This window comes from Limulus polyphemus, unplaced genomic scaffold, assembly GCF_000517525.1.
Source record: "Limulus polyphemus unplaced genomic scaffold, Limulus_polyphemus-2.1.2 Scaffold1733, whole genome shotgun sequence".
NCBI lineage: Eukaryota > Metazoa > Arthropoda > Merostomata > Xiphosura > Limulidae > Limulus > Limulus polyphemus.
This window is the reverse complement of record NW_013667343.1, coordinates 210,736-224,463: the sequence shown is the minus strand read 5'-3', so window position 1 is coordinate 224,463 and position 13,728 is coordinate 210,736. Positions and strand designations below refer to the sequence as shown.

At 33.2% G+C, this 13,728-nt stretch overlaps 1 protein-coding gene across 2 annotated transcripts in view; it reads left to right on the top strand.

Moving 5' to 3' along the window:
- Positions 1-13,728, top strand: part of LOC106464750 (peroxidase-like) — a 37,556-nt gene that overhangs the window by 2,019 nt on the left and 21,809 nt on the right. Inside the window, exons 2-5 of one of the 2 annotated variants that reach the window (XM_022392543.1) lie at positions 2,699-2,943; positions 3,278-3,425; positions 10,046-10,272; positions 12,511-12,705. In XM_022392543.1, the coding sequence (XP_022248251.1) occupies positions 2,699-2,943; positions 3,278-3,425; positions 10,046-10,272; positions 12,511-12,705 (815 nt within the window). Of the gene's footprint in view, positions 1-2,698; positions 2,950-3,277; positions 3,426-10,045; positions 10,273-12,510; positions 12,706-13,728 lie in introns of both variants that reach the window. The other variant, XM_013924906.2, reaches the window with a different exon arrangement.

Below are 13,728 nucleotides of genomic sequence, written 5' to 3'. Positions count from 1 at the left end.
CCTCCCTTTCTCCTGAAGATATATTCAAGTATAATAGGGGAACGTCGAGACAAGCTCAGTTAGTCGAAGCTAGTCTTTCCCTCCCGGTTATACTGAATAAAATTACTAGAAAAATTAGTATTAGCTACTAATAAGCAAAAATAACTAACTCCCTCTATATTTTGTCGATAAAATATTTTTTAATCGATAGTTTAGTTTCTAAAATATTTTGTATTTTTATAATTCCCTGTCTCTAAATAATAAAATAATAATTTTAAATAATAAAACATTATCCATAAAAAAATTATAGTTATTACATACTTTTAAGAACTGTTTTAGTTGAGATATAATAATACCTTTTAACATGATACTCGGAATAACACTATTAGTCCAAATCTAAATAATTACCATGGACCTCACTATTATTATTACTTCTTTCTATTGTGAGTTCTGTTGAATATATTAGGTTCATATTATTTATAGATATTAAATCATCTATGTAACGGAAAGTGTAAATGTATAAGTTAGGATTTAAAGTCTGCTTCATAAATTGGTTTTCATAAAAGATTGTTTGTTTGTTTGGAATTAAGCACAAAGCTGCACAATGGGCTATCTGTACTCTGACCCACCACGGTATCGAAACACGGTTTTTAGCGTTTTAAGTCCGCTGACATACAGCTGTGCCATTGGGGGGCTTTTATAAAAGAACAGATACAGATTGGCCATATTTGAAGAGAAGTTCGTTCCCATTGGAATACCCACCGTTTGCTTATATACTTGTTCATTACAAACAATATAAGTACAGAAATGGTGTATATTTTTACATTGAATTCTAGTAAATTTAAATTTGGGTATAGTTATTTCATTATCTATAAAGTTATCAAACAAATCATTGAAAACCCGGATGAAATCTTTTAGGCCTAACTTTGTATAAAATAATGCGGAGTAAATGTTTTTGTATTTATATTGTAATTACTTAATAATTTTACATGCTGCGATAAGTCGTCCTTATTATTTGTGTACAGAATTCAATAAGTTTGTTTGTTATTAAACACAAAGCTACAAAATTCAATATTTGTGTTTTGCCTCCCGCGATTACCGAAACTACATTTTAAGCAGTATTAGCTTGTTGAATCTAGCTTCAGCATCGTTTAAAGTAAACCATGTAAATACTAAACAAACTTGTGTTTGATATAAAACTGTATTAAACTAAAACAAAATTCATTAAATTATTAAAAGTAATTTTATATATATAACTTCAAATGTGAATCACCGTAGCAGAAAACGACTAACTTGTTATTTGATTAACGCTGATTTTTGTTTTTTAATTTCGCGTAAAGCTACTCGAAGGCTACCTGCAATAGCCGTTCCTAATTTTGAAGTGATAGACTAGAGGGAAAGCAGCTGCTTAACCCTTGGGCTACTATTTTACCAACGAATAGTAAGATTGACCGTCAATTTATAATACCCCAAACTGAAACGGCGAGCATGATTGACAACGGGATTCGTACTCCCGACCCACAGATTACGATTCAAGCACCACTGATGCAAGAAAAACAATTAAATCCAATCTTGTGTGTCTTTCAGGCGTGAAAAGGCTTAACTTACTACTTGTTTTTGTGGGGAAAACATGCACTATAATCTGACTTACTAGGCAACATTAGTTTCTAAAATTGTTTTTGCTAGTATTTGTTTGTTTGTTTCTGAATTTCGCGCAAAGCTACCACCCACCGCCAACTCTTGGGCTACTCTTTTACCAACGAATAGTGGGATTGACCGTCACAGTATAACGCCCCCTTTTACTAGTAGTTTCAGTAGCTTTCCCTTTTTTATATTGATTATGAGATTAAATCTATTTAATTCCGGCTTCTTGAAGCACAAGCGAACGGGGATGGTGTGATATATAAGTTATGTGTCTTGTGAAAGAACAAATTTCGAGAGCAAGCACTGAACCCGAACCTTTCGACTAGAAATCAAGGCATTAAACATGTATCATTTGACAACTTTGTTGTGTTGTGAGCAAAGCAGTTATATTTACTTAATTTTATTTTAATTCGTGAATTTTGTTTTTTATTGGCTTACAAGTATGATAAGTTACAAATTCGGATAAACAGTTAATAGTTCCATCAAATTTCCATATTTTTCACACGCGTTTCATTAATTTTTTTTTATATTTAAAACAGCATTAAATCTATACTAACTGGAAACATTGGTGCATATTTTCAGAGATTATTGAATGAAAGTAACAAAATGAGATTCCCGAGTGTTCCTTATAATTATAAGTTTAATTCTGCTCAACATTTTTGTCTTTCAAAATTTGTAGTGCATACTGGATATATATCTTTTTTTTAACCAACTTTTCGCTTTTGCGGCTTCATCAGGGTTAATATACACAACTGTTTGATATTAGAATATTCGTTAAATTGTAACGTTTATTCGTTTATATACATCTGGAGTAGAAAGGTGTTTTTTTCTAAACTTTTAATGCTCCTCAGTAGTTCAGCGGTACGTCTGCGAACCTATAACGCTAAAAAACCGGGTTTCGATACCCGTGATGAGCATAGCATGTATAACCCATTGTGTAGTTTTGTGCTCAACAACAAAAGAAACATAATTATTAAATTTTCTATTACTTAAATAACTGTTGTTGTAACTAAATACAAACCTTTATATTTAGATATTGTTCTGATAGAATGAAAACTAATAAATTATTTCTCAGGATCTGGTTGGCTATCTTCTTGGTGGTACTGCTTCTCATTTTCTCTCAGACAAAAGAGTCGGAGCATAAACGTAGACATTTTAAAGACAATGATATGCAATTGAAGAATGACGAAAATAATGGGGAAGATCTCATAAAACCTTTGGATGAATCCTGGAAGTTTGATCGTCTCTTCTTAGATGACGAAGACGGTGACATGTTTAAGAAGTTAGAAGAAGTGAAGAAAATAGCTAAAAAGAGCAGACGTAAGGGTATGTTATACCTTGGAAGGTTTCGGATTTTAAATGTTTTTATATATGGTCAATCTTAATTTCATAAACACGTGTATCAAATCTTGAAAAAACTAACAAATAACTAAGTTTCACTAATATCAGTTGTAATAAACTTAACTGATACAGAATTAAGGCGTTTGTTGGTAGGGTATACAGTTTAGTATAACTTTCAGTAAAAAAAAAAATATTGCAGTAAAATCTATATATGAAGTTTAAAACGAAAACTAGCATACTTACTTAGAATAATATTTTAAATAATATATATAATTATTCACGCTGGCTTTAACATAATTTTTCTATTTTTCAGCATCGAAACATAGCAATAAGAAAGAAAACAGATCTTCTCCTACGAAAAAACATCATCGTGATAGAAGATCTATTAAAAAAGAAAAACATTTTAACACCAATGACGCCACACATGTGATTAACGATAAGACCGCTAATTTAGCTAAAAGGTAGGTCTCGAAATGATTCGATAACAGTATTAAAAACGTAAAATATTCAAAAAAAGGTTGTTTATATGATGGTTTAAGTGGCCATACAATTTTAGAATATTTTTCAAAACAACAACAAGAAAAACAACAACAGAAACAACAAGTTACAGTAACACATGTACTGTGTTTGAAATTTTTACAAACTCTAAGCTATTTTTAAAACTCTTCGTGTTTAAAAGCGAAGTATGAAAGGTTTATAGTGAAATTAATATAATCGAAAAAGACTATAGTCCATAAAGAAATTACACCATGATAATTTTAATATTATCACGATAGTATCCTGATGTTTGAGTGCCATTTTTTAATGTAATTTCTTATTTATTAATAACATAATCATTGTAAGATTTTTGGCAGCCTTCTGTGTTAACGGGCCTATTGATTAGTGTTTATGGAGAACAAATAATACAATCTGTTGTTTCGATTTACCTAAGTCCAATTTTTAGAATTTGTTTTCTTCTGGAACAGGCTTTTTCCCATTTCCACTCAACCATAAAAAGACCCTTGGAAATAGTTTCTTGATGCTGTTATCTAGAAATAGTTTCTTAGTGCTGTTATCTGGAAATAGTTTCTTGCTGTAGTTAATTGGAAATAGTTTCTTGGTGCTGTTACCTGGAAATAGTTTCTTGGTGCTGTTACCTAGAAATAGTTTCTTGATGCTGTTATCTAGAAATAGTTTCTTGGTGCTGTTATCTGGAAATAGTTTCTTCCTGCTGTTAATTGGAAATAGTTTCTTGGTGCTGTTACCTGGAAATAGTTTCTTGGTGCTGTTACCTAGAAATAGTTTCTTAGTTCTGTTATCTGGAAATAGTTTCTTGATGCTGTTAATTGGAAATAGTTTCTTGGTGCTGTTACCTAGAAATAGTTTCTTAGTTCTGTTATCTGGAAATAGTTTCTTGATGCTGTTAATTGGAAATAGTTTCTTGGTGCTGTTAACTGGAAATAGTTTCTTAGTGCTGTTATCTGGAAATAGTTTCTTGCTGCTGTTAATTGGAAATAGTTTCTTGGTGCTGTTTCCTGGAAATAGCTTCTTGGTGCTGTTAACTGGAAATAGTTTCTTGGTGCTGTTAACTGGAAATAGTTTCTTACCGCTGTCAACTAAACGAAATGCCTCCAACAACGCTTTCCTTAAATGTTTTACCATATTTATTGTTTTTTTCAGCCCCCTCCTTCTTTTAGCCGTTGTTCATTTATGCTTATAATAGGTACCAATTTTGTTACGTGTATTTAAAATGCAATTTCAAGGTAAAAAAAAGGATTTATTGCCTTATTCTTCCTCTGTTGCCAGTAGAAATACCTTATCTGGCTGGAAAGTCTTCTCTGTCTCATCCAATGTAAATCCTCCATAACAGCAGGGCGAGGTGGATTTAAACCAAGATGTCACATAAAGACATTGTCCCTTGGTCATCCAACTTTTATGTTATAATAATGGCTGGAGACGGCTTGAATGGGTAATGAAGAAAAACTTTAATATAACAGCAAATGTACAACGTTTCGACAAGGTTTTGTCATCATCAGGTGTCACATAAACCGGATGTTCAATATGAATGGCCTTGAGAGTTAGCCAATTATAACATAGAGTTGATTGTGTCAGGTTTAATTTTGTGCCAAAGTTCGTTATAGACTTATGTGGGATAATAGTTATAAGAATTGTTAATATTCATAGATATTATTCTCTATTGTTTTTGTTTTTTTCATGCTTGGAAAAAATTATTCCAGTTTGACAGCTTTTGTCACTGATTATTGAGTTCATAGATTATCACCTATTACCACAGCTGGAATACAACTTGTTGCAGACCTGTTTCTGGATGATTCTCGGCAGAGGCGTCATAAGATACTTATAATATTCGGAACTTGGGCCCATAGGCGCGGGAATTTTCGACGTTTCAGTATGATATCGATCATGGTTTTCTTTTCTGATTTTTTCAAGACGCCAACTGGGGATTCGGGGCACTTTTCAAATAGAATGGAGCACGGATCCCGTGTGTCAGTGCCTAGCGACGCCTCTGATCCTGGGCCCTAAATTGATCCATACTCCTTTCTTTCCAATACAAGTCTTTGAAATGTTAAGTATACGATCTGAACGCATGTATATGATCTGAATGTATGAGCATCTTGCATCGAAAAGGGTTGGTACACACCTTTCCAAAAAGCGATACATTTTCGTGGCATCAAACTATTTATGTAACGCCAAACAATGTCAAAATGTAGGTCTGATACATGCGTCACCAACTCTGATTGTCGTATGATTTGCTGACTTGCAATTTCAAAATAGTTTTGATACAACGTACAAGTGGCCATAAAAGTGTCTCATATGTTTCAGTTTACTAATTTGAGATCAGCCTTAGCGATGTTTGAATTCCGATATAATCGGCTAGGACCTGTAAATCAATGTTAAACCAGGGTACTGTCTTTTGTAAGAATCTTGTTTTCATCGGAGCTGGTGTCTGTTAGCCTAAACGTCATAGTTTTGAATCTTGATTTTAATAGAACATGACATTGTTTAGCTTCAACTGAGTGGTGCGAATTCTAGAGTCGAATCTCATGTTTATTTTAAGATTTATATTAGGCATGATATTATGATTATAGTGATATGATAAATATAACTCATACTACTTATGAACTTATGTGTTACGTTTAGGTGAATAATCATGCTTTAGAATATTTTATGAGTGATTAACAATGATCGTGAACAACTTACCAGTAGCTCAAGATTATGATTTATGCAATTAAACTTATCTATGTATTAAGCTTAGTTAAATACTACTACTTTAGTGGGTAACTAACAATGGTCGTCAAAAGCTCATCAGGACCTTATGAATAGGGCCTGTCATGGCCAGGCGTTTAGGGCGCTCGACTCGCAATCTGAGAGTCACGGGTTCGAATCTCCGTCCCACCAAACCTTCTCGTCCTTCCAGCCGTAGGGGCGTTATATTGTGACGGTTATTCCCACTATTCGTTGGTAAAAAAAGTAGCCCAAAATTTGGCGGTGAGTCGTGATGACTAGCTGTCTTTCCTCTAGTCTTTCGCTGATAAATTAGAGACGACTAACGCAGATAGCCTTCATGTAGCCTTGCGCAAAATTCAAAACAACAAACAAGACCTTATGAATGTTATCTGGGTAAATCGTACTATCATGATTAAATTGAAGTGCTCATGCTCATCATTGCTTGGAGTATACACAGAGTTGAGTAAGTTATATTAAAATGATATTTGTTGTTACAGTCTATGTCGCCATGTCCGATCATGCTTTATTTGGCAAATATGTAACTTGATAATTGCCCTGCATTGCAGTTTCCATTGTAAATGGTTCCGTCACAAGGTTATCCTGTCCAATGCATACCCTTGCCCTAAAGGCTATTCATAAACCATCTAATGTATGGAGACAGGATTTTCCCACCGCACAATTTAACAGTCCAACTGCACAGAAATTCAATATGACTTCGAATGGAACAACATGAAAATCCGTTTCATATTCTAGTTGCCTGAAATACACGGTGATTGAATAGGCATGTCGTAGAACCAGCTTGTGTCATTTTTACAAATGAATATCCTTCTTGACCATATTTCATACTGTTACCTAGAGTGCGTGGACAGCTTTTGCCGCTGATTTTTGGGTTCATAGATTCTCACCTTTTAACACAACTGAGATACAACTTGTCGCATTACTTTTTCTGGATGGTCCTGGTGTCCCAAGTCGATCCATATTTCTTTGATTTATAATTCCATTATGTACAATTTTAATACTTATAAATACCTGATATGAACTCGTCTTTATGATCTAGAAGTATGAATATCTTGCGTCAGATGTTGCATACCCGTCTAAAAATTTTATTGGTGGCATCACACTATCTACGTAACGCCAAACAATGTCAAAATGTAGTTCTGATACATGCCATTCACTGCGACTTTTACATCAGTTGTGACTGTCGTGTAATATGCCTATTCAAAATCTTTTTTTTTAATTTGACATAATCAACTCTCAGTAAAAGTGGCTCATATCTTTCAGTTTAATAATTTAGTATTAATCTTACCAACAAACACCATCTTATAATCATGTCAAAGTGAAACACTTGAACTGAAAATTTAATTACAACAAATACGAAGAAGTGGTGCATGAAATGAAGGAAGAGGGAGAAACAACAATTGAAAAAGTCTCATTAAAAAGATAACTTAAGCGGGGTTGATGTAATTAAAACAAACTCAAAAAAAGAGATTCAACTATTTAGTGGTTTGAGTGGTAATAGTTCCAAATAGTTCTAAATAAGCTTTTATGATAATTCTGGAGGATTTTTTTTCTCATGTTGGTATTGTGTATTTATTTTGAATAAATCTGGGAATATTAAAACCAGCTGGAATTAGTCAGATAAGCTATTTCTGGTTGTTGAGAAATTCTGATAAGAACTATGATAGTGAGCTTTTTCAGGACTTTTTTTTATCACCAGAGGGTTTTAATGGTGACTGGAGCTGATAAGTTGTCAGGTAATTGTTTAAAGTTAAATCATTAGGTCTTCATACCGGATCGTTGACATCACTCAAAGACTCCATTTTAGTCCTGATGGGCGCTCGACTCGCAATCTGAGGGTCGCGGGTTCGAATCTCCGTCCCACCAAACATGCTCGCCCTGTCAGCCATGGGGGCGTTATAAGGTGACGGTCAATCCCACTAGTCGTTGGTAAAAGAGTAGCCCAAGAGTTGGTGGTGGGTGGTGATGACTAGCTGCCTTCCCTCTAGTCTTACACTGCTAAATTAGGGACGGCTAGCGCAGATAGCCCTCGTGTAGCTTTGCGCAAAATCCATAACAAACAAACAATTATTATTTATATTTCAAGTAGTTTTTTTGTTCTCTCGTGATATTATCTAATGTTAACGGGTTCACTGGAGTTCGCCCAGGCCTATTAAGAATTAACTAAAAGGAAATTGTTTTTCATTTAGTTATACGTGATCACAGTATTTCGTTCTGTAAACGAATTTACTACAAAAACGTTTCTTACCAGGCAATGATCTATATAACTTATAAAAATGTAAAGAATTATGAAAATTAATTTCCAAACTAATTAAGATATAATTTTTTTTATATTTCTTATCCCCTATTTGTTCCACACAGTTTATTATCTACATACATTAACACTTGCTTCAGTGTTTCGTGGAGTTATAGTTACCTTTTTTTTCTATGCCCACCAGTGGCACAGCGGTATGTCTACGGACTTACAACGCTAGAATTCGGGGTTCGATACTCGTGGTGGGCAGAGCACATGTAGTCCATTGTGTAGCTTTGTGCATAACTACAAACAAATAAAACTTTTTTCTAAATGTCAGTCGTAGGGCAAATTAAAAAGATGAAATATGGGTTCCTGACAAAATGTTATCTTAATTTGATGGTCGACACTATCCTATGTTACGAACATAATAATCTAGAAATCATATAATAGCTAATAATAAATTAAGAGGACGTGCATTGCTTATATATTAAGTACTAGTTCACACAAGATATGTTCATTGTAAAATCGGTATTAACTTGAATCTTTTCCCACTATAACTCCAACTATACGACATTTGAATTAAACGGCCAAGTCAGAGAACCCAAGGTTCAGGCAGTATTATTAATTTAGTACTGCTGACTCAAAGGAAGGGCAACCAGTCAGCATCAACTGCTGCCTACGTTCTATTCCTAACTGAATAGCGATTATAAACCTATTCGGTTGTTATTTATTGTTTTTAAAATTGGTTTCGAAATTATAATATTTTTGTGAAAAAATTCGTGTTAAATTAGATTTAAGTAATATGAGTGGCATGCTGGAGGTCACACACACCTTACCCGAAAATGAGTTTTCTATTTTAGTAGTATTATGAAAGAGACAGAGGATTTAATTCGCTTCTCCAGTATTTTTGTAGACAAATAATGTAGATGTTTCTTTCTTTGGAACTTCTGCAGGAGATTAAAAGGGTTTATTCTTTCTCCGAAGCTTTTTGCAGAAGAATTATAGATATTTTTCTCACCGAAACTTTTAGAAGAGCCTAGAGTAGTTTCCTTTCATCCAGTGGTTTTGCGAAAGATTAATAAGGTTTTCCTTTCTACGAAAAGTTCACAGCAGACAATAAGGATTTCCTTTCTCTGAAACCTTCAGGGCAGTCTTTAAAGTTTTCCTTTCTAAAAAAACTTTCGTAGTAGACAAAAACGCTTTCATTTCTCCGAAACTTTCACAGCAGACAATAAGGATTTCCTTTATCTGAAACCTTCAAGGTAGTCTTTAAAGTTTTCCTTTCTAAAAAAACTTTCGTAGCAGACAAAAACGTTTTCATTTCTCCGAAACTTTCACAGCAGACAATAAGGACTTCCTTTCTCTGAAACCTTCAAGGTAGTCTTTAAAGTTTTCCTTTCTAAAAAAACTTTCGTAGTAGACAAAAACGTTTTCATTTCTCCGAAAACTTTGACAGCAGACAATAAGGATTTCCTTTCTCTGAAACCTTCAAGGTAGTCTTTAAAGTTTTCCTTTCTAAAAAAACTTTCGTAGTAGACAAAAACGTTTTCATTTCTCCAAAACTTTCACAGCAGACTAATGCGGCTTTTTCTTTTCTTCAAGTCTTTTACAGGAAATTAACAGGGCAGAAACTTTCCAACAGGTGGACGAAAGAGAAGACATCCTCAACGAACTCCGTAGGCAAGAATTGATTACGACCAGAACAGAGCCTTGTAATCCTCTAAAAAAATATCGTGAAATCGATGGTCGGTGTAACAACTTGTTGAATCTTGAATGGGGAGCAGCATTCACGTGCATGAATCGACTTAAGTACCCCGACTATGCTGACGGTAAGGTATAAAGACGGGAATCTCATTTGATCTTTCTCCAAACTTGGTTTATTTGTTTAATTATTTCAAGAGATCGTGGAAGGATATACGATAAGAATCCTATGTTTAAATGCCAATGCAGGGCCATCGTTACAAAATTCCGGACTTCCTGCGAACTCATTTTACTGCATTATGAGTGTAAGAAACTTGTATTATCTAGGTATAAGGTTTCATATTCATAGGCCTTTATATTGTTATTCAGTTGTGAACAATTATTTTTTATTTGCTAATGCTTGTTAATTATAGACTATAATCAGATTAAAAGAATATCTGATTCTTTCACCAGCACATTCCTTAAAATAAATCATGGTTTATGTTACAATGCTAATCTTGCAACTGTGTTTTTGCTTATCAAACATTTTTCGTTTCCTGCAGACGTGCTCGTACTTGTCTGTTTGTTTGCAGTCAAGCACAAAACGATGGTCCATCTGTGCTGTTCATGCCACTGGTATCGAAACCCAGATTTTAGCATTATAAGTCCTCAGACTTACCGCTGTAACACTAGAGGGTGGGTGGGTACCTAATTGCCAAATCATACACTTTGCGCTTCTTCATACCATAATTGTTGCTAATTTACTTCTTTATTCATATAGAGATTTAAAATTAACATTTCTGGTTTGATTTACTATTTCTACAAATGAAAGCTTATATTAGGTATGTGAGTAATTTGGAGAATTTATCATTTTTAAGGGAATAAGAATAAAATGAAGTATTTTTTTCAATCAGGTAAATTAGCAACAGGATGGTTCCTAAGTTACTTTCTGTTATCTCTCTATTCTTTGTTAGGAAAATATTATACTTCTATAAAAAACTACATTAAATTTGTAAAATGAATTTCTATGTCGTATAGTTCAGATGTTATATTTGAAATTTATGTTTCCAGAGATGTTACTTGTTAAACTGAAGTGTAATACTTTACTTGTCAGTAAAACTGATGGTAATCAGATTTGTCTGTGTTACCTGCTATATTAAAATGTAACCCTAAACTTTTCAATAAAACGGATAATAATCAGATATGTTTAGTTTAACACTTTAGTTCTCAGTAAAACTGATAATAATCAGATTTGTCTATGTTACCTGATATACTAAAATGTAACCCTAAACTTTTCAATAAAACGGATAATGATCAGATATGTTTAGTTTAACACTTTACTTCTCAGTAAAACTGATGGTAATCAGATTTGTCTATGTTACCTGCTATATTAAAATGTAACCCTAAACTTTTCAATAAAACGGATAATGATCAGATATGTTTAGTTTAACACTTTACTTCTCAGTAAAACTGATAATAATCAGATTTGTCTATGTTACCTGCTATACTAAAATGTAACCCTAAACTTTTCAATGAAACGGATAATAATCAGATATGTTTAGTTTAACACTTTATTTCTCAGTAAAACTGATGGTAATCAGATAATTGGATGTTACCTGTTAAATTGAAGTGTAACATTCCACTCCTCAGTAAAATTAATAATAATCAGGTATGTTGGCGTTACCTGTCAAACTGAAGTGTAACACTTCACTTCTAAGTTCAATTTATAATAATCAGATACACACTATATGTCGATGTTAACTGCTGTACTAAAGCGTAACACTCTACTTCTCAGTAACATTTATAAAAATTAATTCTGTCGATGTTACCTGTTAAATTGAAGTGTAACATTCCACTCCTCGGTAAAATTGATAATAATCAGGTATGTTGGTGTTACCTTTTAAACTGAAATGTAACACTTGGCTTCTCAATAAAAATGATAATAATAAGATATTTTATGTTGATGTTAACTGTTATACTAATTTACAACACTTCACAGTAAAATTGATAATAATCATATCGTTTTTACTAGCGTTACAACTAAGATTTTGGTATGTGTTGTAATTCTGATAGCCTTTTTGTTTTACAAACAAAAATTTGTTTGCTTTTTTTTTAAACTGATGATTTATTTTAAGTCAGTCTTCTAACCTCGCATGTTTGCCAGTATTTTGAACTTGGCTTCTTGCAACTTCTTGTCAGTATCCCAAGGGATAAGGGGGAAAAGAAATTTCACGACAGTGGTAGAGAACTTTTCTGAAAAGAAGAATTACCTTAAGAAAATATTGTATAAATTAATTAAAAAAAGAAAGCATGTTTGTATATCTAAAGAAATACACGTGACAAACTCAAATTGTAATTTATCCTTTTATACTTGTTGTGCCGCAAAGAATTGTCTACACCAAGAAAAGCGTCCTCTGGAAATGAACTTCCAAATCCCAGACTAATGTCCAGTGAGATTCACAAGGAAGCCAACGTACCTTCAGCAAAGTATACTAGCATGTTTATGCAGTGGGGACAATTCCTTTCCCAAGACTTGACACAAACTTCCAAAACTACCTATCCCGAAGAAACGGTGTTAGGAGGTATGAACGACATTTCAGTTAGATCACTCGATAAAAAATTGTTGATTAGACCTTTACTGTCTTTATTGTATCAACGTTTACCCCAAGGTTAAAAACTAAGTAAACGATTTATTGCTGCATCGTGAGTTAGTGAAGAAATAGTTCGGAAGTTATAAAAGTGATTTATGGGTTAAACTACCGAGTTAAAAGATTTCATGTTTGCATATTTATTATTTGAAAGTTTCTTCTTGAAAATAAAATATGTTGAGCTTAAAACAAGTTGTTAGATTACCGATTTAAAGTTTAGAATGTGAGCCTTTTTCAGCTGAAAGTTCTCTTGGAAAAACAATAGGAAGAAATAAACACATTTTTTTTGTTTTAAATCTTCACAAAGATGAGGGTGAAGGAGAAGGCCTCAACTCTCCATGTTAATTTTTTACCTGTGTAGGTAGCTTAGATAGGCAATATAAAATATGGAAAGAAAAATGCAGTTAAAACTGAAGTTTTATAACAGAGAGTGTTTTTGGATTTTCCAGTTTATAACGGCGGAAATTCAATTCAAAAATGGTAGAGAAAGTACAACCGTCATACAACATAATACTTAGTTTTTAAACTTATACTGCCATTTATTTATCTTTTATAAGTTCTTGCTCTTTATTCATACATTACAAGTCAAAAATTTACATGGACAGTTGGGGCCTTCTTCTTCACCATGACGAAAAAATTTCTAAACTTCATATAAATCAAATTGCTTTGGTCCACGACTTTCTTGGTTAGAGGGTCTCTTATAACATATGAGTCAACAAAACGCAAAAATATCATCAATATTGCAACTAGTACTTAATTAGTGGTAATAATACAGTAAGCTTCAGCAGTAATTAGTTTGCTGAAGCTTACTGTATTATTACCACTAATTACTGCTGAAGCTTACTGTATTATTACCACTAATTATTGCTGAAGCTTACTGTATTATTACCACTAATTATGCTGAAGCTTACTGTATTATTACCACTAATTACTGCTGAAGCTTACTGTATTATTACC